We start from the raw sequence: 24501 nt of genomic DNA on the forward strand, positions 1-24501 counted from the left end.
TAGTTGGGATCCAGTGAAGTGTTTGACCCAATGTAAATGGAGATTCAGAATATTTCCTAGTAATAAGGTAACTGTTTTGTTTTGTTTTGTTTCCTCTCTCTTTACTTCTTTTTTTTTTTTTCCTTCAGCCAAATAGATTGAAGCAGTTTGGCTTCACAGCAAGAGCTTTAGAAGAGAAAGTCCCTCCTGAAAGGCCCAGAGTGGCTTTCCAAACTCCAATGCCTGCACGTTCCACCTCTCCAGTGAATGAAGACTCTCAGAGTGATAAAGACTTTCATAGGGGTCTAGTCAGCAGTCTTGGGGAAATGGCAGCTCCCAGGTGCTTCATCATCATGTTCATTTTACATGTTAAATACAATCATTGTTTAGCATGTTATTACTGTTGAGGTACAGCTCAGTAATACTGTTGATCCTTCTCCAAGGAGCTGATGAAGGTAGAAATAATATTTTGACAATTAATAGAAAACTAACTACTTTGCACTGGAATAACTTTTAATGTCAATTTCTTTATAGTTTATTGAAAGCATCCATAGAGGCAACTCTCTCCTAGTGGATATTTGTGTAGGAAAAGGTTGAGCTGTAGAAATTATGTCCATGCCTGTAATATTGAATCACATTGTGAGAATGCTTGGGCTCATGCCCTGCAGAAGGCTTTTCAGAAGGTGGCATGGCTTGAGTTTGGCTCCTGTTAATTGAGCAGTCTCCCAGGGCTGGGCTCAGGAATGCACTGTAGGCAAGGACACCTTCAATAGGTACTGTGATTGTGACTAAACTGTTCAGGGAGAGAAGGAGATTCTGGCATGTGGCTGAAGCTGTGCTGGGCTATTCACCCTTTGACCAGATCTTGCCTTGTTATTTTACTGATGCAGCCAGGAATTGCCATTAGCTGAGCCACTTAAAGAAGGCGTGCTTGATTTATGTTCTTTAGATCTCTGGAATAGTCTGGGTTCATGTACTACTCCCCCAGGGCTGGTTAATTCTCTACTGAGACTTGCTGCATCTTGTTCCTACATGCCACTAATGAGAGGTCTGCAACTGAACTAAATCTAGAATTTTTCGTAATGAATTCTCTTTCCATCCCTGTCTCCCCTCCATTCTCTTTCCCTCCCTCTCCTTCCCTCTTCCCCCCACTTCTTTTGATGTTATCTTTTCAGTTGTACCACCAACCAAGGAATTGTGTCCCATTTTTTTCTTTAAGGCTTGCACCATTGCCACCACCTCCAGCACCAGTTTTGACAGACAACTATAAAACACCTTATGATGATGCTTATTACTTTTATGGAGCTAGGAATCCTTTGGATCCTGCTCTTGCATACTGTAAGTTGATGATTTTAGGTGGATTGGTTGTTAGAGTGATTCATATGACTGCTTTTAATCTAGTTAAATGACAAATAATGTAGAACTTTTTGCAGCAAATCAAACCCATTTTTAGATGTGTATTCAATAAAAAGGTCTTTTTTTTTAATACTGTTTTTGAATGAAGTAATTTTCTCCAGCAACAAAAATGGCTGTGAAATATTCCAAAAATATTGTTCATCACTTGAACAAACTCTAGTCTCAGATTCTTTGCTGTTACTCCTCCCAGTTAATTTTCTTTAATATTTATAGTTAAAACATTGTTTCCTCAAATCACTTAAATAATAATTAATTGCATCTTTAGACATTGTTGCAATTTCAGATGTAATTGTAAATATTTTAAAGATATTCATTAATACATTAAATACATTAAAATAATGTATAAAGTGGTCTAATTTTATATTTTAAGAACTTTTTTTTGTCTATCCTTTGCTTCATGATGATTTTGTGATTTAAACAATTGTGTTGTGTGTAGGGAGGGATTGAATTATGTGGTGTTTGTTTTTCTCTTTTTTCCTCTTCTTTACTTTTTTAGAGAAAAAAACCCAAATATTTTAAAAATATTTTGTGCTGCCTTCAAAGAAAAGGTAAAATAAAGGAGAAAAAAAATTAGAAAAATGACTTTTTTTACTATTTGATTTGAATGACATTTGGAAAGAATGAGGATAAGTGTCACCATTAAGCGAGTCATTTAAATTTAATTTTATTTGGAATATGTTAATGAGATAATTTGTAAAATCTAAGGGGATTTAGTTGAATTTAGGAAATAGATTTGTACCTTGGCATTGTATTTCTTGCTTTAGAGGGGATGAAGAGTTAGCTGAGTTTGTTATAGAAGCTGAGAGTTCTGTTTATTCTACACTCACAGAGTTTGAGTGGTGAACTGTGTTCTTTTAGATAATGACAAATACTTACATCTGAGCATTCAAAATTTAAAATATGTTTTTTTTTTACTGTGCTAGATAGTACAGGTGTGATGGGAATGCCACCCATACCTGGTCTGGATCCTCCTCTAGGCCAGACCCCAGTAGAGCAGCCTGTGTAAGTATTATCTGTATTCATGTTCTTTGTGTGTATTTATCTGTATTTATATTCTTTTTGTGTTGGTAATATTTTGCTGAGAACAGATATGCTTTTGAAATAAAATGTGTTAAAGATAACTGCACACTTTGAATTAAGGATTTCTATCTAGACAATAAAAGAGTAATTCAGTGAATTACTGTATATGGATTTAAGAAAATGTTTGTGGTTATAAAAAGACTGTGGGAAACAACAGCTCTTAAATACTTCAGGAAGGGATATTTTTTATTATTTTTTAAATTACCTTCCTCGGGACGCTGTGATGTTTTCCTTTTATATGTGTGATTTTTCAATTTAGAAGCAGCATTGGACAGAGGGATACAGGAGACAGACAAAGAAGCATAGGAGTGTATTTTGAAGAAAAACCAAAGCCTTCCAAAGAGGCAACATTATCTTATCAACAAGAATTACAACAGCAGGTACTGAATGATAAAACTTCTGACTCTTCATTATTTTATTTTTTAACACATAATGGTTGTAACTATAGTACTCCTTGAGACAATTTTATGTAGCTTACAAATAAAAAGCTTTTAAACTCTCCTTCCTTTAATCACTTCCTTCCTCTGACCCTGCTTTTAGTCATTTTAGCTCTTCAGGTGGACAGCAGAGAGAATGTTAAAAATATTACAGCAAACTGATTATGTACATGCAAACAGGCATGTAGCTGTATATAATTATTTTCATGAACATAAGAATCTGCATCTTAAAAGAAATGGCTTGTATTCCTCTGGTAGTCCATTACTGCTATAATTATAAGGAACAATCTAATTTCTGTAAATTCTTCATGATCATTTGGACACTAATTTGAAGGTTTGTCTCATGTTTATCTCCAGTGTGTTTGTAGGTGATGTTTTACTTCTTTTTTGCTTCCTTTTTGCTGAGAGAAATTTTTTTGGTCTACTGTTTCAGTAGACTTTGGAGTCTTGTACTCACCTTAGTGGCCTTGTGCTGCTGCACTTTGTGGGAATTTGTAATTATAAAATGTATTTGACTGTGATGAAACATGTTACTTTTGCAGAAATTTTCCTAGAACCCAGTTCAGGGGCACAATGTTTTCTTATCTTAATTTTTATGTATTTTTTGGTAGAGATAAATAATATCTAGAAAAGTACTATAGTTCTAATTATGTTTGTGCATAAAGGATAAAGGAGAAGCTGCCAACCAAGGTCAAATAAAGAATAGAGTGACCATTTAGTAGTGTCAGATACTGTACATGTGGTTCTCTGATGGCATTTTCTCACTATAGTCCTAAGTATTACCTTGCTATATGAGAGACTGCAAAATTTGACATAAAGGCGTGATAGTCTTTCATAGTTGTTATGGTTCAAATCAATCAATGGATATTATCTTTTTTTCTATAGGTGAACCTGACTGATGATTTTTGTAAACAGTTGAAGGGGCTAGATGGGTCTTTGTTGACTCATTGTACCTCTTAGGAAATTGATATTACTTGATAAAGGGAGATTTTGTAACCATAGAGTGGCCTAGGTTGGAAGGGAGCTTAAAAATCATCTAATTCCCAACCCCTGCCATTGACACCTTGCACTAGACCAGGCTGTGTGATGCCCCATCTAACTTGGCCTTGAACTCTTCCAGGGACTGAGCATCCACAACTTCCCTGGGTAACCTTTTACAATGCCTCCCTAACCACCTCATAGTGTTTTATCTAATTGTATTTATCTAATGAAATGTTTTTATAATGCACATCAGAAATAGACTTATTTTGAATACATAAATAGTTAATGTTTTAAAAGCTTTGAGTAGAAGATGGACACTTACAAATGCTACAGTTATTAGGAGACTTAATTACATAAATGGTTTTGAAGAAAAAGAACACAGCATATGAATATTGCTGTGTTATATACATAAATCATAGTGAATTACTATAGAAAGCTGTTTTATGAATTATTATAGAATTGTGTAACATTCTGTTAAGGCATTTATTATTAGGAGTAAGCTCCAGTCTAAGTTTTGGTTAAACAAAACATACCAGATTGAGAGAAGGAAGTGCATTAATATTGTAGAATTTTTCCTTTTTAATTTCCAGGCAGTATAAACATCTGTATCAAAGATCCAAAATATGGAACTTTTGATCTACTGCAAATTTCACGTGTGAACATTTCTGGAACTTGGAAGTCTTATACTGTGTAGGATGTTTCATTGGTTGTGCACAATTGGATGTGCACATTTTGAGAACAGAATGCAATGCCCTATCTGCAGTATAGACAGTGGGAAATAGATAATGAGAGCATTCAGTTTGCTCTGTTAAATTTTTATTAAACTACTTCTTAATGTGATATAGTGGAACTAACGTTGATTGGTTTGTTTTTAGATAAGAGAGAGAGAAGACCGACGCAGACAAGAGCGAGAGGAGAAGGAGAAGTTAGAAGCAGAGATGAGGAATTACAATCCCTGGGGAAAAGGTGGTGGTGGTGCTCCTCTCAAAGATGCAGAAGGAAATCTAATAAGTATGTTTGTGAAAATTATGTCCTTTTCAAGACTTATGTTTTCTTGCTGTCATAAGGGCTCTATTCAACCATATTATTCCTTGTTTTGTAACACTGGTAGCCCTTGGCAAGTAAGACTTACTTGTTTCAAGGAGATGCACTCTAGGAATAATTGAGTTATTATTTTAATTTCTGTAGAATCATTCAAAGAATACAATCCAAACAAAATGGGAAACACAGGGTATGTCAACTATAAGTGAAGATGCAAAGCAGTTTTAAAGGGAGAAGGAGGAAAACAAGCTGTCAGAATCACCTGCAATACAAATATGCTGAAGTGTGTTCTGAAGATTTTTATTAAAGCATGTAATAGGAAGAGGTTTTAAATTTTTTTTTTCTTTTTAAAAATTATTCTAGGCTTAGAAATCACTATTTTTATATGAAAACTGGAAGCATGTTTTTATAAATATACAAAGCTAAGTAGAATATAAATATTTCCCAAAGTAACACTGCTGGTAAAATGGTGATATAAAGAGCACTCAGCAGTAATGTTTTTTAAGGCTTACTTTTTTCCAAGTGCTGTTTTATACAAGATGGGAGTAGTGAGCTGGAAGATAGCTATGATCCAGGATGTTAATTTACCCTTCCAGAAAATCAGGAAATACTTACTGGGTAACAGTTTATCTATGGAAGTATTTAGTTTCAGTTGTATGTCACCTGAGCAGCATATGACAAAATTAATAGTATATTTTGAGATTAGTGAGTAAAATTGAAATGCTTTTTAAAGATTTTTGTGGCCAAATTATAAGTTTAGAAGCTTGTACTAAGAATCCAAACTTGTGTTTAGCCTCAGGGCAGATAGAGGTGTTCATACTGCCTGATTTCAGGTATAGCATTTAGGTGTTTGGCTTCTTCCTCTAGGCTTTAACAGTGGTGTGAATGAAAATGTGTAAAGGTCTCATGCTGGCCTGAGCTCTGCATGTAACTGCTGAGAAATTTATCTCTGTCTGTAAATGAGAAGCCAAGAGAAAGAAACTTCTTACCCTCTTTTCCTGAATAAAATATGCAAAATACTTTTTCCACCATAGCTTGGCAGCATGATGGATAAGCTATGAGTCATGAAATAGCATGATGGATAAGCTATGAGCATGAAGTAGAACATGCTTTCTGACATGTCTTTTTTATGTGGTGTGGCTTGTCTTTTTATCCTCTTAAAAATGTCTGTAAATAACATTTGAGACTCTGATATATGCAGAGGTTGCTTTACAGAGAGATGTGGAATTTAAAGTTCTTGGAATCTGTGTGCTTAAATGACTACAGTAATTCATAATTACGAGAAACACTATTTCAAAAGGTAATCTGAAAACTGTGTAGTAGCTTTTTGTTTTGAAATAAGCCTTCTAAGTGTAGTATGGTAACAGTTCAAAATGAGCTGAAATTAACATCTTTGATCAGGCTCCATGTAAATTTTGATGAAAATGTTGGATAATGTTGCTTTGCTTGAATATTGAAATCTGCACCTGGATTATTACTGAAGGCCAAAATATGCTTCAGTGCTTCAATTGCACTTATTTCCCTCAACAATAATTAGAGAGATTCAGCATTTAAAATACCAACACTAAACTCAAAAGTATTTTACCACTTTAAGGAGATGGAAGAAAGGGTGGTTTCTATATATCTGCTTGTCAACACAGACTTGTCAGTCAATTTTGTCTTTGAGTTCTTTATCTTTCCATTTAATAGCATTTTGAGGCAGTCAAGAATGGAGGGAGGTTCTGAAGAATCATTCCTGACAAAAGAAAAGTGATAAAATACATCTTTTAATCTGTTAGTTAATAGTACCTAATTATTAATATCTCACCCTTAGCCTGTGTATTTTTGTTTTTGCCTGAATTGTTTTTTTCCCATGGCTGATTTGCTGAGGAAAAGAGGAATCTGATCAAAACCCCCCTGTATTGTGGAGAATCTACAATGAACGTGCCTTTAGGAGATTAAAATGCTATAAACAGTTATTTCCCCTCTCCTTTAGCGGACTTGAATATCATGCACAAGCGAAATGAAGAGGCACATCATAATCCAGAGGCAAGACTATATGAAGATAAAAGGGCTATTGTTGACCTAAGTTTGGCCTCCTCGAGACCTGAGAACTCAGAAGCATCTGCAAATAAAACAGCAGGTTTTTAAGAACACTGTATTAATCCTCTACCTATCCATAAGTCTTAGTGATGAAAATTCCGTAGTTCTTTACCTCTTTCTGGTAGTCCTATGATAGTGTTAGTGCTCTCTACCTGTGAAATCAGTATCATACTTCTTTCCAAAATTTCTTCATTGCTGTCACTCTTGTGTGCTCTTGAAGTCTTGTCTGTCTTGTCAGTAATGGTAACTAAAGCTGCTTTAGCCCCAAAGAGTCAGGATCAGTATATCAGTTTTCCAGATTTGATGTTTTCTAAACAAATCTTTGTACGTGTTTGTCTTATTTTTAAATGACACAGTAAAATACAGCTGTGTAGTAGGTGAGAATGTGGAATAAGAGGAGGTCTTCAGGTGTATGATGTTAGAGGTTAAGGTGAAATAAGTACAGTAACTAGGTGAACAAGTTCTAAAAAGTTACAAGTAAATTGGGTACATATGGAGCCCTGTGCACTGCCTCCAAGTTCTAGGGATTTTGATTTATTTTCATATTTTAAAACTAATGCATCTTTATCTTCTACGTTTTATGAGAGATCTAAATAAGAGCACTGTGTTACTCCAGACCTGTCCCTGTTTAGGATGGGCAAAGGCCAGGATTGGTGATGATCTTTTCAACTCAGCTTAGGTGCTGCTCTTCCTTATCTTGTTTGAATTGTTGCAATTCTTAATAAAGAATTACACGTGGGGCATGAATCTGTTTTGCACAATTGCAATTCAGCATCCTTACCACTGACTTGTGTTCCTTCTGTCCCACCTCTCTCTCTTTATCCCCAGAAGATTGTATATTTAGCTATTTAGTAAGAAGTGAAACAGGAAGGCTGATAAAGTAATAATGTAAAACAGCCAAGAACCCTCTGGTTAGATCACTTATTTTGGGATCAGGAGGTGGTGCATATCAGTGATGGGAACTTCGTAGTCTTGCACCTTGAATTTGGTAGTAGAGTGGCTTTGTGAATGTTTTGGTGGGTTTGGTTACTTGGTATTGTGGGTTTTTTTTGGTACACTGCCCTTTTAAAAGAGGAACTTTCAGGACAGTAGCTGATGCACGGTAAGCATTTTCCTTGATACTTTCCATAGTAACTTTTCTGTCTTATACCCATGCCTTTTAAATGGTATATAAATTTTATTCTGCTTTTTTATATGGAATAACTCCAACATAAATGAACCACACGTAAATTTAGTTGCATTTTGGAAGGATTCAAGCACTGCTTCCATGTAAGGAAAAATCATTTCAAAGTGTACTCATTGTATGCAAGCACATGCTCCTAAGGCTTGCTGTAGCAGTAAATGTGCATTCCAATGGGAATACTTAAATGTGTTATTTATGCTTTCATCTGACTTGATTGTTATCTCACCATATAGGGAAATGCAATGTTCATCTCAGCTCAGTGGAGCTATTGCTTTTGCACATCTTTGAGGCACTGTGCTTCAGAACAGACATGATATGGGTGAAGAACATGCTGCATGAGCTGGAAATTTAACACAACTTGCTCCACTTTTCCTTTACTTATTTTCTTTCTCCTCTGCTTCTTGTAGGGTTTCTGTTCTGCAAAACCTGTTCTGTGTGGTGTCTTAATTAATCCTTCTATCTAGAGATTTGGAGACTGTATGGTTATTTGTGGTTGTAATTCAGGGCTAAAGGAAACCTGACATTTAAAACTTTATAGTACAGAAAACACTTTAGACTGTCAGAATTCAGATTTCTGACTGCTTGGAATTTTATTTGTGAGGACTTTGCTTTTTATAGCATCCTTCACTATTTTGTATAAATATTTGTCCTGTTAGGATGCTCTGTTTTTAAAGAGTGAATAAACCTGAGGAACAGAACTGCATGTCCTTAGTCAGAGGAATTGCAAGCAGTAAAGTTATAAGGTGTAAAGTATTTTCTATTCTAATTAATTTGCAGGTAATGTTCTTAGATTTGCAGATAGTGTTCAATCTGCAAGCTGCAGATTGAACAGCTGAACAGGTGGCTTTAGTAGGTGTTATTTTGTAGAAATCCAACTCACTTGGATGGTATTAAACAGTTAAAAACCTGGCAATTATTCCAGGCAGAAAATGTAAGAACTTTCAAGCTCAGCTATAGCCTTGAGTTATGGCTGCCATAAGCTTTTGAAACAAGTGTCTTGGATTCCCCCTTCCTCTCTCTGGCTTGCTGTCTCAAGTTTTGTTTGTTTTTCATCTGTGACTTTTCCCCTCCCTTAGGTATCACGTTTGTGCAGGCCTCTCCTTTTGCTCGAGGCAATGTGTTTGGGGAACCTCCATCTCCAGAGCAGCTTAAGCGACAGGAGTCCTACAAGAACTTCCTGCGTCTACAGGTGACTGCTCAGGCCAGATATCATCTGTGAAATAAATTGTAACAAGAGTTTACACTTACAGTAAATCATCACTGCCCACCAAAGACATTACCAGTGTTATCACAGCCATTTCTGTACACAAGAGGTGTACTAAAAGCTACATACTATAGAGTTTCTTGGATTTTGGCTTACTTAGTAGAATCACTTAGGATAAGGCATTTCTTAGTAGTTGACTTCTTTAATCTAGGCTCCATCTTTTTAAGTACAGCTCTCTTAATATGGTATTGATTTCTGTTCTAAAACTGTGCATAGAGTACAGGTTTGCATACATAAATGAGTACAGAAACCATTATGTTTGCCCATGGAGGTCTACGTGATAAAAACGTGCATTCATCAAAGTGAAATGGTGACCAGTCATAGTGTAGTTATTTATTGATGGGGATGTAAAGTCTGGTTGTTCTTCAACCAGCTTATGTTTTCTGTCCATAATACTTCACATTTAATCTTATTCTCCACAAATTAAATATAAGTGTAATTAAATACTATCATCAAGGAAATAATACATAATTTTCGAGACTACTAAAGTCATACAGTAGTTTGATGTGGAGCTCTTGAAAATAAAAGAATAAGGGTTTTTTTCTATGCATAGGGCTGCCAAATAGACTAAAGAATGGGAAGATCTTTTGCTTAAGTAAGTCAGCACTTTGTCTAATGATAGTGAAGTTGTGGAATGGAAAAAAGAGAATTACTGTATCTTTTTGGTTTCCCATATTCCATTATTCAATCAGTGAATAAAAGTGTTACTCCAGCACATCTTGAATAGAGCAAGTGTTAGGAAATACTCTAGTTTTATTAGTTGTGTTTATAAGTAGCTTTCCTGTATTTCCAATGGCCAAAAAGAAATAATAAAATAGAATCTCATTTTAAGGGGATTCTGAAGCTGAAATAGAGGACAGGCTCTAGGATTCTTTTGGTTGCACCATATAGCTTTCAATTTTGCAAGTAGGTGCTGCAAAAATCATGGTAGTAAATGCTGTTAATTGGATTGTTACTGGCTGTTTGACAGTTAAATATTTCTTTGGTTTATTTTTAAGATTGAAGAAAAGAGACGTAGGGAAGAAGCAGAGCGAGAAAAACTTAGAATGGAAGAAGAAAAAGAGGAAAAACGACTCGCAGAGCAGAGGATGAGAATTCAAAAAGCTTATGAAGAGGAACTAGAGGAGAAAAGGAGGAAAGAGGAGGAGGTGTAGTATTTTGATACTTTTTTTTCCATCCTTAACTAACCCTTTGTAGTATTTGCTGTCTAGAAGGTAAGCTGAGAACTGTCCTGTGAATTGTCTTTGCTTTTAAATGGGTTTGCATTAGGCAGAGGAGAGGTGGAAGATTGTCAGCATTAACAAGCATATTCTTCTCACTCTTTATACTATACTGTAAACTTGAAGAACTGTTAATTCTTTCAAGAAAAAAACCCTGTAATTTTATAAATGACAGTGGTGCTTTCCTTTCTAAAAGAAACTGGTGGTGAGGCCAATAAAAAGCTTTATCAAATTGCTGAATTAAAAAAAATCATCTCAGTTATTGTCTTAAATCTAGCTCTCATGGAATTATTTGAAAAAGGCAACTATGCAGGAATATTTTGTTAGGACATTGTTTGAATTGGCAAGGAGGTATCTTTGAGATGAGAATATTGTTTGTTTTGGATGAATGCCAAGCAAATCTAGTGAATACTTTTCATGGAGGTAAATTCAAACGTAAATCAATAACCGTGGATTTAATTCATACCCCAAATTTTTATTTCTTAGGGTTGCATTTTTAAATAAATTTGCATTATTTAGAATATAGTAATTAATTGTAGGTAGAGGACACAAGGCCATCAGAAGGCAAGGAGTCTTTAAGTGCCCTATGGGATTATGGAAGATAAGATTAGGCTGTAGGACTTGAAAATTTCTAAGATGGAAGGTTTGTCTTTTATTCTAAATTCTCCTTCCCTAGTATGAGCAAATCAGCTGGATGAGCTTTGTCTTCTGGATACTAGAGCAGGTCTGACATAGAGTAGGGAGCTAACTGATGTCATTGCTATTCACAGTCACACAACTAAAACTGAGACCAGGTGATAATTTCTCTGTGGTCTTGTGGTAGTGTGGTGCATGTCTACAGTATGTTTTAATAGAATGTGAATTTTTGGAAATGACTCCTACAGTTTAGCCTTAGCTGATGGCAGATCTGAGGTCACAAAAAGGTTTATAGAAGTTATTAGGAATTCTGTTTAATGATGTTAGCAAAGCCAGGGCTGCTGCTGTTTGATATTTGCATGAGAAATATTTTAATTTGAATATTTGAAATCAGACTAATGAAATATGCTTTTTTATTTCATAGTAATCACTTTGATGTGTAATTTTGACTTCTCATAGAGAAAGAAAACAAAACTTTAATAATTGTTTCTTTTTAATATATTGATTATGTTACAGCGAAGATTGAAAAATAAAGAAATAATGCAATTAAATGAAGAAAGGAGAAAAGAGGCAGAAAAACAAGTAAAAGAAAAAGAAGAAAAGCAAGAGGAACAACTTAGACAATATTTTGAGAAAGAAAAGATGGAAGAGGAAAAGGTGATAGTATGTTTAAGTGATTTTCTAAGACAACTATTAAAAGTAACTTGATTTCAAGGAAATCACATTATTTCTTAGACTTCTTCAGTGTTGTTCCCCTCTCAGCTTATCAAGCTGCAGTGTACTTAATGCACAAACAGAGAACAGCTGATGGAAAAAATCAGACATACTGCAGTAGAAACTTACCTCATTGATCAAATTTGCATTCAAAATGGTAAAAGCAAGATTAATAATCTGCACTCAATAGTTGATCTTTATATCTGCTGTGGAATACTGTGACCTGCATTTGCTGAGGTGTAAATATAAATAAAATTGTTTATTAGAGGACTGGTAGGACTGTTCATCTTGGAACAAAGGTGGTTTTGGTATTTTAATTATTTTCCTTTGACCTGGATGATGTAAGAAATCCATCACATGGAGTTCTGATGGACATAATCTAAGTAAATTATAAAACTCTCTCTCTTATACAGTTTTTACTAAATTTCTGTCGTTTCTCTGAAATAGACAGATAGAAAATAACACTTTATTCAGAAGCTATAGGAATGCTATTTCAATTTTGATTTCCTCCCTGCAGCTGTCCCGACAACCTTCACCTGTCATTCCTGCTCTTCAGAGCAAATCAGTAAGGAAAGAAGAAAGGATTCCCTCTGCTGAGAGCCATCTGTCCTACTATGCACAAGTATGATTGTTACAGCAAACTTCTACTGGTTTATTTAAGACAGTACAGTGCATGAAATCATGCCAGGTTTAAAAAGTTTGCCAGTTATTACTGGAATGCCATGGATAGCAAGACAGTCTTTACATTAATCAATCATGGAGCTCTGAAATTTAAGGTTAAATTTTATTTCAAGTATTGAAGAATTTTTTTGGTGGTGTGTTATTTTAAATTTTTTTTTCTGCATATGAGTTTTCTGTAGGAGTACCTAATTTTGGAGAGGACATACACTGTCCAGTCCCTTACTAGATTGAAGATAAGAAAGTTCGTGTGTAAACTAGCAGCTCATCATTTTCTCTCACACAAGAACTTAGCTCAGGCAGAAGTTTAATGTTGATTTGTAGCTACTGATATTCTTGTGTAATCTTCATGTTTTTGAAAGCACAAGAAGTTCATTGCTCCTAAAATGCTTTGCTTTCTTCTTTGCATCACAAATGAGTTACAGTAGAGGTTCTGAGACCTCTCATTTCTTTAATTGATAATCTCCTCTGGGGCTTTTTTGGCTTTTAAAATGTACTTCTAGAAGAGAGTAGATTAAATAATTGTTTATGATATTTGAAGCTCAGGCTACATTTCTGTCTTTTTATTGAAAAAGTCTTTGTTTTTTACCAACTCTTTGTCTGAACTTGGCTAAATACTTTATAGTGCAGTTTCAGAGAAAATTTTATGTCACCCTTTAAACCATTGCTTTCCCAAAATGTCCTAAATGTGAAGAATGCTCTGGAGGTAGGTCAGTTTATTTCTTTATCTGTATTTGGAATAGGTTTGTTTAGAACTCTGAATAGTGCATTATATGTATTGCCCTAGTAATTTATTATTAATTTGAAATGGATTATAGATTTGAAAAAATTTAGGCATTCACCACCTGGAAGGTTACTGTTCTGACTTCCAATTGTTATTGTAAATTAGGTGTAAAATAAGGAAATAAAATTTCTTCTTCTGTAATTTCTTCCTTTTACAAATTACATTTCATATTGATGATGATCACTAGGATCCTCCAGAGCCACGACCTCCATCTCCACCTGTCCCTGCTAGAAGAAATCAGCTGCGTTCATTAGGTGGGTATTTGTCTTCATTGCAAGATCACTTTCTATTACAACAAAACCATTCTCCATTACAGTTCCTTTTCTTGCCTGCAAAAGAATAGTCCTTTAAAGTCTGCATTTCTGTCTGGGTGTTCTCTCTTAGTACTATCAAAGTATTAGTATGGTATGTCTGAAGTTTTAAGACAAAATAAAAATGCTTTTATTATGTGTCATTGTAAGGAAATATGTTTTTGTAAAAACTCTGATAATGGAACGGTTTGCATGGGAAATACTGGATCTCTTGGAACAGTGGTACCACTGTCACCAGAAATGGGAAAAGTTTGGATTGGCTGAGTAAGGGATTAGATTAGAGTGCAGAGCATTGCAGTTCTAACTCTTCAATTCTACCTGCCTTTGTTAGTCTGCCTAATCCTCTCCTCATTCCTCTTAGCTTTCACTGGTTGTTCTAAAATTCAAATGTGCTGGAAGGATCCCCTTTGCTTTTTTCTATTAGTTATCCTTGCAATATGTGGGTGGAAAGCAGTGATTTTTCTGCTGATACTTTTTTACAAGTATAGAAGAAACAAGCATGAAATGTAGCAGTTAGTGATGTCCTACAAATGCTAGCCTGCAGCAGAAAGTACCAGAGGCCATTCCAGGGAGTTGTGGATTTTCCCCTAAATGGAAGGCAGAGTGGTTCTTAATGCAACTATTGGAAATTGATTGGCTCAGACCTTCTGTCATGAGAGAAATAAAGACATATAAATTGAGTCTCATGTTTGAGGATTTAAACTAGTAAGACTTGCTTGCCTGCTAAGTTCTGGACACTAAAGTCTAAAAGTCAGTGAAATACCAAATTTATAAGTATGTTGTTTGGAAAATGAGAAATTTCTGAAATAAGTTTAAATTGTGGAGGAATGCTAGCCTGATCACAAAGAACAGCATAGACCCAAAATAGGTCTGAAAAGTCAATATAAGCACATAAGAAAAACTGAACTTAGAATTCTTGACCACTTAAGGTAATCTGCACTAGGCAGACAGATATCCAACTTTTGAGTCAGGAAAAAAAATGATGCTGAGTGCTTGCAGATACCACTGCAGTTCCTGTTATCTGAGGACTGTGTAGGTTTGCATATTCCAAATTAAGGCTGTTTACTGGCAACACCCACTTGTATTCCATAGCTTTTCCTTTTTTAAATATAGTGAAACATTTCCAGTGACATTTGTATATTTTCTGCTGTTCAGGAGTTCTGGTCCTTGTGCTGTCTCAAAATATAAACTCTGATCTTATTTCTAGTGTATGAAATGTTGTGATTCTTGTGTTCGCACAATCTTTGTTTTAATTAACATTTCATTATATCTGTTTTTTCCCTTTATTTTTCACTTATGTTTATAAATAGGCAGCAAAGTTGTTCTGACATGCCTTATTTTTAAATTATTTGTGCTAAATTCCAGAGGAAAGGAAGAATGTGATAAATGAATTATCAGAGATGAGGAAACAGCTTCGTAGTGAAGAGAGGCGACTGCAGGAACAGTTGCTAAATGTGGCCAGTCATGATAATGTACCAATTACACGGTAAGAATTTAATCTCTGTTTCTAAAGCTAGGTTTTTCACAGGATCTTACTGTGTATTACTAGCTGCTATTAGTTGACCAATGTACATGAGTGGAATGAAAACATAAAGGTAGAACTTGTATATAAAATGAGTTTCATTTTTTTCTAATATGTTTGGGTTTTTTCCAAGACTCTTGCTAAAATTTATTTTAAGAATGGCTGTGCTGGTGAGATAGGAAGTTGGAATGCTCTGTCTTGAAGAATAGTCTAAAACAGATATCTTAGGCAGAATTATATCCCATTACCTTTTGTTCTAGGGCGTAATTTGTGCCTTTAAACTGCAGTGCTACTGCTGCTGACTATGCTTACGAGTACAGTGCTGTTGTGGAAGTACTTTCTTACTGAAAAATCATATTCTCTTTATTTAATATATTTGGTTTGCTTTGAAAATGTATTAGGTAATCATACCAATTAGCTGGAAAAGACACATCTAATTGCCAGCCTTAGCTCCATTTTTTTTATAACACAATATGCAATGTCATTACCTTCAAATTTATTTTCCTGTTTTGATAGCTTTATTTAAAGATAAAAAGATCTAGACATTATCAATATTTCTACACAACTCATTAATATTATGGTGTTAAATGGCTTGTTTTATAAAACTTTCAAGCAGGAGGAGAGAGAAGAATCCAAGGGACATATTTGAGATGGCCAGGCTTCGTCTGCAGGCTCCAATTCGGCGTCCTTCCTTAAAGGAGGCACAAGATCCTGTCAATATACAGAACATCTGGGATTTTAATGAACTTAAATACAAAGGCAGGTAGATCTTGTTACTGATTAAGAAAGGTAGGGAAATATCTGTCCTTCTTCTTCTTTCATTCCATGCAGGATTTAAAGACAAAAATAAAAATCAGGCTCTTCTTGAGCTACTGCCCATGCAATGCATTTTGCGAGCAGTATTTTGTTTGTGTGTGTGTATCTCTCAGTGGGGCTGCTCCTGCAATTCCATTAAATTCTTGGCTTCACAGTGCTGCACCATCACTTGAAACACTGATCTGTCTTCTAGTCTCTGCTGCTTAAACTTATTGTGCATTTTTTATGTCATACTGAAAATTGACTTTTTTACCAAGCAAAAAAAGGTGTTTCTGTGGAACTTTCTGTTTATTCTTTACCAGAAAACATATATTTTTAATATAGTAAAATTGTAAAATCATCACTAACTTGCTCATCCTCTTGATCATTGGCACTATTATTTTTAATGGATATTTCTTAAAAAATGCTTTTCAGAAATGTTAATGTAGGGAAAAAACGTAAATTTCCTATCTTTACTCTAGATCCTGAAACACGTATGGGCTTGAGGCACATGTATCCTGATCCACCAAAAGATGACCAGACTCTGGAGATTCAACAGCAGGCACTGTTGAGGGAGCAGCAGAGGAAACTCGACAGAATGAGAATGAGGAGAGAAACAGAAGGTAAGGAATGAATGCCCTGTGATAAACAAAAATCTTTGAAATTATTTGTATTTGATAAGAATTAAAACCCACCAGCACTAGTTTTACTTCTTTCAAGTGCACTGTCAGCACTGCAGTATGAAACAGTAAAACACTGAAACAGAACACTGAAAGTCTATTGCAATGTAAGCATAAAAATATTGAATGTTTGGGGGAGCTTTTGTGGTTTTGTACTTACTTTTGAGTTTTTTTAATTACTTGTGACTATTTCTCTTTGGTTTTCTGGAAGTAATTTAACTAGTGCCTCATACTTCAAAAATTCTAAGGGAAAAGTAGTTTTATTACTGTTTCTTGGAGAAAACTAGAGAACAGTGAAAATGTTTTGCTGAACTGTCAGAAAAGTATTAGCAGGTAAGTTCCATGAAGCATTTATTGAGTTGTCATGGAGAAAGTAGGATGGCTTTGAACTGTGAATTTATTAAAGTACAGCCAATGTATCTTCACCTTGGTCTCCTTTTAATGGATGAAACTTCTTTTGTTTCTTTTATCTTGGGTTGATCTATTTTAAAGTTTCAGAAACCTGTATCCATAAAAAGCCTTTGCTTTAAAAATCACATGTGACATACTATGACTACTTGGAGGTTCTGGAAGGAAAATGTTGCTTTTATTGCTAAATAGAGATGATTCTAAGATAGTAACCATTAACAGCCTAACATGGAAAATATTTTGGCTGCATATTGCAGAAGCAGTGAAAAGTAGATGTATTATCTCTTTGTTTTTGCATGCTAAAGTTAATTCCAAATGTAAGTTTCATTCAGGTATCTTTTGCAAACACTAATGAAAGAGCAATATTTCCAGTTGTTTTAGAGGATATTTAAAATTATAGTGAGAGTTGCTTAAACCTATACAAAGGAACATAGTTTTGAGTGCAAGATACAGATTTCTCAGAAAAGTGTTTTCCTCTGTAATTCAGACTGGCCTAACTAAATTTTTGAAGAGAAAGTAACTTGATTTCTGTGGTGGATTTGCCAGACTCCCTCCTCCTTATGTCTCCTCACTTCTGCCCTTTGGGGAAACGGGAAGAATAAAGCTTATTGACCAAGGTGCAGATGGGGACATTGGTTACCAGTTGCTGTTGTGTGCAAAACAGACCTGACTTGGTGAAAATTAACCTAATTACTATAAGCCTAAATATTTGATTATTGACTTTGAGTAGCAGAAAATAAAAAGCATGAACCCTGCATCTCTTCTGTCCCTTTCCTGTGCCCAGTTTCACTCCTTCATTCTCAGTGTCTCTGCTCCCTTTCCTTGGTACCAGCCCAGGTACCAGGTTCTGTGATGCAATGAGTGATGTCAGGCTCAGGCAGGAGGAATTATGGTCATTACACAGCAGCTCCTCTCTGCTGCTGCTTCTGTCTTCTTGCACCTTTCAGCCTGCTCTACCACAGTGTCCTTCAGGGGCTGCAGGGGAATCTCTGCTCTGGCACCTGAGCACCTCCTCCTCCTCTTCTCTGGCCTTGGTGCCTCCAGAGCTGCTTTTCACAGATTTGTCCTCAGTCCTAGTGCCATGCTGTGATTTGCTTTTTCTCAAATTTGTTTGCAGAGGTATCACAAACATGACTGATAGGCCCCTCTGTGTCCTGCAGCAGCTCCATTGTGGCAATAGCTGTGCCCAGCACAGGGTATCCCCTGGCATCTCCCCACAGCCCCACACTTTGCCACAGTCACCCATGGCATTGCTCCTTACCCTTAGGGCATTAAATAAAACCAAACACGTGTGGAAGGAAAATACTTACATTTTTGTGTACTGCTTTGGAAAAACTGAATGCCTCTTCTGGTCACTGATGCTTTGAAAGCTTGCTCCTGTTTGCTGTTGCCAGAACTGTAAGATTAACAGAATTGATACTGAGTTGTGAAGGGTGACAGCTGTGTTTTGTTCCTGTTGAGTGTTAAAGATGATTCCTGTTCTATCTTGGACAGATGAGCTGGTGTTCAAGCAATGTGTTCCATATTGCTTATGGATAATAGAACAGCACAGTTGCAAATAAGTATATCTATATCACATTCTGTGTTAATTATATGGTTGTGAGTATCCTTTATGTTTAAATGGAATGTGTAGGCTTGACTTCAGTCTTTCTCTTCATGAGATTGACTGAAATGCTGAAATATAATTCACTGGCTTCAACTGAGATCTCCCTGGGGCTTGGTTCTGGTTTTCCACCATTAGAATATTTTTTAATAGACCAGTCTAAGAAAGCTTTCATTTAATGTTTTCTGCAGAGAAGCCTCCACCATCTAGAAAGCAAATTTGCCTTTTCCATTAATTTCAAGCACACAGTCATTTAGATTTCTGCTAATGGATAATGTAGGCTTCTATGATGACATCCAAGGAAAGGCCTCTTCAAGTTAGTTGAGATTAGTTGATAGACAGGAAGCTGATTTTTATAAGTATTTTCCACTGATGCTTCTAGAGGCTCTTTAAACAGCTTTTTCTCTTTCTCTCTCCTACTGCTTTACAACATCATTTAACTTTATAGTCTGTCACTGAGTACTGAGCAAGAGAATTAGTTGCCATCTCTCTGTTGCCAGTTTATTTTCCTCAGAGACAACTTCATCACCTTCCTCTTGCTGAAAATAGATGAGTGGTTTTATTGTCTGATTTAAGGCAGAAAGAAAGATGAATCAAAGCAGTATGCACTTTTATATTGTGGATGAAATAATGTGTTATGGGCTGGTGTGGCAAAGGCATACCTTTTCTCCCACACCATGTGCAAGTGTTCTTTGCCTTTCATGCTTTTTATACAGTTTTTCCTTCTGATTTGTTTTTCTCTTTATGTGCAAGAGGAATATGTTAACTGTTAATGAAACTATAAACTGAGAAATCAGTGTTTTAAATATCCCAAGTTTTTAAATGCTAGCTGTGTCCCTGTAAACGAGGCAGTTTTTTTGCAGACTTCTGGATGATTATTTTTCTGGGGGATGTGAGGGAAAGCTCCAAGAGCAGGTTTGATGTTGCAGTGCTGCAGTGCTGGATGCTGCTTGGCTGGAGCAGTGTGTCAGGAATGGGCCATGAGTCAGGCCAGGACTGACAGCTCATGTGCTCTGATGCTGGACAGAAAGTCAGCTACACACTGAGTAAGGTTCTTCTTGCATCTCTGCCTCAAAAGCAATCTAATAAAATAATTTATTTGAAAACTTTGCCTAAATAAGAAAAGTAATTTCAGTTCTGCTTCTTTGCATTTCCAGCATGCATTGGGTCATTGTTAGCTTAACTTTCAGGATGGCTCTCTGTGCTCTCCAGAACTGAGTTTTTATCCCTAGATAAAAACATATATATTCTTATCACTTTCCTCTGTGAAATGATCTCTGTGTGGTTCAACTTCTCTTTGAAAGCTGGAAGTGTGGTGTGCTTAGCATGTTGAATGTACATTTACTCTTGGGGCTTTCTGCAGTCCCTGTTGTGATTGTTATTCCCTGCCAGGAGCCAAAAAAATAGATTAGGAATAATACACTAAAGATTTCTGTTTGATTTCTCTGATTCTGTTTAAATTTACACAAGGAAACTGGAAAAATTGTTGCTTTCATATGTTTTAAAAACTCATTCCTTCAGCACAATTTATGTATTTTTAAAGATGTAATGAATACTGGTCTTCATTTTTGCAATAATAAGCTGATAAAAAAAAATCTATTTTGTTATATAACTCTTTTTATGTTAACCCTCTTGTTTTGTCTCTTGTCTATGTAGCTTTTGATGATCAAGATGGCTGTGCTTTGGACAGCTACCCACAAGCTATGGACCTGGTAAGAATAAAAGGTTTTTTATTATCTTTCTTTTTCAAGTGTGAGAAATATTGTGTCTTTCACTGATTTGGAGAAAGGAATGACACTTAACAAGACAGCAAACAAATTTACTTCTTTTTCTGGTCTACACAAGTGGCAGCTTCTTTAAACTTGACTTACAAGTTGCTTATCTTTGTATATAGAGAAGGTTTGATTCTTTAACTCTCTTTTATATTCATTGGTACTTACTTTATATTCATATGATGTTAAATTGCTGCTGGGGATGAGAATTAGTAGAAAAAGCCAAGCCAGAAGCAGTTGCTCTGAATTCAGGTAGTTTAAGTGATGCACTTGGCAGTCAAGAATTGGATCTCTTCTCAGATGGAATGTTTATTTTCTGGCTTGGTGAAAAGAGTAAAATAAAGTTCTGTCAAATTAGAATCCTGCACTAACCTGAAATTCTGAATAACAGAGTTCAGTTGTATTTCATGGGAATGTGAAACAATGGAAAACAGGAGACTGGGCAACAGCAAAGATATTAACCTTGGGGATAATACTGTCACTAAATGCAGAAATGAAACAGTTTTTATTTAAAAAAAGAATCACATTAATGCACATTATAGTTGTAATTTAATGCCTAAAGTTGTCATTCAGAGCAATGGTTTACAGTAGATTTGTTTTCTCTTGTTCTGTTTCCTCTGATACTGCAATCTACTGCTTTGATTTTAGAGTGGTTTTCAACATAAATTATTTCACAGTAGGATTTTTGTAACAAATGGCTGCAACTATGAAGTGAACTATGAGTATTGGTCTTAGTGCTTGATATTATGATGTAGAAATTTGTTGTTTTAATGCTTTAATGTCAAAGATTGTATGTGGTGGGATAAGTTAAACATAAGAAATCATTCTTCATTTGATCAATACTTCATATAAACCTTAAATGCAAATCTCACTTTGAGCACTGACTGTTCTGAACCTCATGCAGAGTGACAAAGATCAATTTCTTGATGGAAATGTCTGTGTTACACAAATTGCCACAACAGTTGCCATGTGTAGGTAATTTCAGCAACTGTGATTTCTACAAAAAAAGTGGAAAAAACCAACCCTAATACTTGAAGAGAATATGAGTTCTTTAAATATGTATTGGGTTTTTAGAACCACAAAGTCAGGGATAGTAGAATATTAGCACTGTAGAGCTGCTCTTTGCTTTGCAGAAATTTGGCAATTAATTTGCATTAATAATCATTTGGCCCCAGAAATGTTTTGAAGCCTCTGAATTTCCATTTTCTCTGTTTCACTTTTGTAGTTCAGGAACAAATCTAGTGAATTCCAGAAAAATTCACTGTTGGAATCGGATAGCGCTTTTATTGGTGAGTTTCTACCACCCCTTAACCATGTTGTGAGTGTACAGACACTTGCCTTAGTCTAAAGCTGTGTCTCTAAAATGATCATTACTGTTTTAGAAGTTGCAGTGGTTGTAGCTATGGTGATTGGTTTGAAGTATTTGGAAGTTATGTCTCCAAATTAAAATGCAGAGATTTATCAGATTGTACAGGTTGCAACGAATTTGTTTAGATGGCACCTAAATTCAACAGTGCTGCTCAGTTGCCCTTTACCACCTTTCATCTTTCCATGGGAAGGCATCTTTCTCTGCTCTTCATGCTTTGTCTGATAGGTTAGTCTTGTCAAGGGGATTTTTTTGACATCTTCCCAGCTTTGGATAAGGAAAAGCTAATATTTATTCAGGAAATGTGTGACAATGGTAACATAGGCAATGCTTTTCTATTGTTCTGCTGCAAATAATATAATTTATTGGCAATCAGAGCTTGCAATTGCAATCTGTCCACAGTGAAATACAAAAGTCTTAGACAGTCAGCGCTTCTTTTCATGGCTGTTCTTTTGATTTACAAGCATGCTTGATTTTAAGTATGATTATATGGGTATAAAATAGCAATTCATTCTAAATTAGTCACTTTTCTGCTGTTCACATATTATTTCATTTTACTTGCAACTTTATACTTACAGACATTGTCACTTCATCATCTGAAGCAGAAAATTTTTAGTTTTCTAAAGATTTTTGTATAGACTGCCTCATGTAATGTCTCTTTATTCAACCTTTATATGCACGAATGTAAAAGTGCTGTTTTATTTCCAATTACTAGAAATAATAAGGCTAGAAAACCCAACCAGCTCAAGCCTTTCCATTAGCAGGCATTTCAGCATCTTGAAATTTCTTTCAGTCATCTATGGAAGTCATCCTGCAAGGTTTTTATTCTTGGTTGTAGGGTAGATGCAGTAGAGTCCTGCAGATACTTTTTAATTAAACAGTGTTTCTATAAACAGGTGGTTATTTTCTCTGGCTTAGGTTAAAAGCAGAATTTTTCATTTGGAGTGTATTCAAGCCCATTCTGTTAATGTGCAAGTCCTGGAGTACAGGGTAGAACCTGGCATTGGCAAGAGCACAGGGTGGGGGCTTCCAGCCTTGTTCAGTGCATTTGGTTCTCTCTGTAGCTGCAAAACCTTCCTTTTCAGCTTAGGGATTGTGGTGTATCAGCACAGCCCAATGGTGAAGGGATGCCTCAGGGGAGCCCATCAGTCTGGGCTGGGGCCAAATATCCCATCTCAGCCAGGACAGGCTTATGGAGAGATGCAGGCCAGACATGCAGGACTCTTTCTTATGAAATGCAGCTGATTGCATTTCATAAATCTTGCTAAGCTGGGCCTTTTGTAGGTTGTCTTTCTTGAACTGGAATCAGCATTTTAGAATCCTTCTTTATCATCAACAGTATTGAAAATCAACAGATTTTCAGATATCATCAACCTGTGCCTTCTGTGAACTGTGTCCTTTCCTCTGCTCCAAGGCTGCCACCTCTGTAATGGGGTGCTCTTGGTTACTCACCACTTTCATAAAATTGATATTTATACTCCTCTCACCTTTTCCCTTCTTCCCATCCAGCTGGTACTTGCAGTTTAGTGAGGTGTTGGAGTTAACCTATTTTTTATTTCACCCCACTCCCTTTTCCCCCCCAGATCATTTATGACTAATGAAAACCGTGTTCTTCAAAACTGACCTGTATGCATTAACCAAAAATTTGTTATTCTTTGCATTATTTGGGCTTTATAAATAGCTACTAACATTCTGAATATGAATCTGGTGACTTCCATCCCTGAAATTAAAATTAAAAACTATCATTCTCTGTGAGTTGTGCTGCTCACATTGTGTGAGGGTCTTTTGTGAAATACAGAGAGTGTATTTTAGCAGGGTTTGGCATTTTCAAGAAGAGTGTAACACTACCCTCTGTTTTGGTTGTTTTTTTGACATGGGTTTAAAATCTAACTCAATTTTGACATCTGTTATGTCAGCATTACATATGTTTATCTCCTAGGGCTCAGAAATTTGAGACAGTTAGATATAAAGTGGTTTATTAGTTTCTTTTTTCCTTTTTTTGCCTCACTGAAAACCCTAGAATCCATTAGTGTTAATGCAGTGATTTAAAATCTCTGTGCAGTAGGATCTGAATGATAGATGCTTGCAGGAGAGGTAGCATCTGATACTGATGATACACTAATGGTACAAATAAATTCTTAAGCTTGGTTGTGACAAATTCACATTGTTAAACCTTTTTTTATATTCCGAGTAACAGCACTATTTTGAACTATAGCACTGTAGTGAAATTCAGTTGGTCTTGTAGTTGGAATTCTGAATTGTTAGCCTTACACCATTTCAAAATAATGCTTTGATATTTTTTTTTACTTGAAACATTTGTGATAAGAGCATGAGTACCTTTGGTGAAACTGGGGAAAATATGAGAAGAGAATAAAAAATGTATTTTTTTGGGAGAAAAACAACTGACAATATAAAAGAAGAAAAGCATCTTTGTTATTCTGAACTTGATATCAATCAAATTTATGTTTCAAGCATAAGTATTTCAATTTTGAACCAAAAGAACTGCTTAATTGTTATGTTTAGAATTTGTGCACATTTATGTTTAAATT

General features: G+C 35.6%; 1 protein-coding gene across 2 annotated transcripts in view; it reads left to right on the forward strand.

The window, feature by feature from the left end:
- CSPP1 (centrosome and spindle pole associated protein 1) overlaps positions 1-24501 on the forward strand; it is a gene marked incomplete at its 3' end in the record, with an annotated part of 60302 nt that overhangs the window by 30601 nt on the left and 5200 nt on the right. For both annotated transcript variants that reach the window (XM_079301535.1, XM_079301534.1), the window contains 16 exons: positions 129-319; positions 1199-1317; positions 2319-2397; positions 2735-2855; positions 4769-4904; positions 6910-7056; positions 9276-9388; positions 10462-10611; positions 11836-11982; positions 12551-12655; positions 13683-13749; positions 15172-15292; positions 15942-16087; positions 16606-16746; positions 20471-20526; positions 21812-21875. In XM_079301535.1, coding sequence (XP_079157661.1) covers positions 129-319; positions 1199-1317; positions 2319-2397; positions 2735-2855; positions 4769-4904; positions 6910-7056; positions 9276-9388; positions 10462-10611; positions 11836-11982; positions 12551-12655; positions 13683-13749; positions 15172-15292; positions 15942-16087; positions 16606-16746; positions 20471-20526; positions 21812-21875 — 1903 coding nt within the window. The remainder of the gene's footprint in view (positions 1-128; positions 320-1198; positions 1318-2318; positions 2398-2734; positions 2856-4768; positions 4905-6909; positions 7057-9275; positions 9389-10461; positions 10612-11835; positions 11983-12550; positions 12656-13682; positions 13750-15171; positions 15293-15941; positions 16088-16605; positions 16747-20470; positions 20527-21811; positions 21876-24501) is intronic.

The sequence above is a fragment of the Erithacus rubecula genome (genome assembly GCF_903797595.1).
Source record: "Erithacus rubecula genome assembly, chromosome: 3".
In the NCBI taxonomy this organism is placed as follows: domain Eukaryota; kingdom Metazoa; phylum Chordata; class Aves; order Passeriformes; family Muscicapidae; genus Erithacus; species Erithacus rubecula.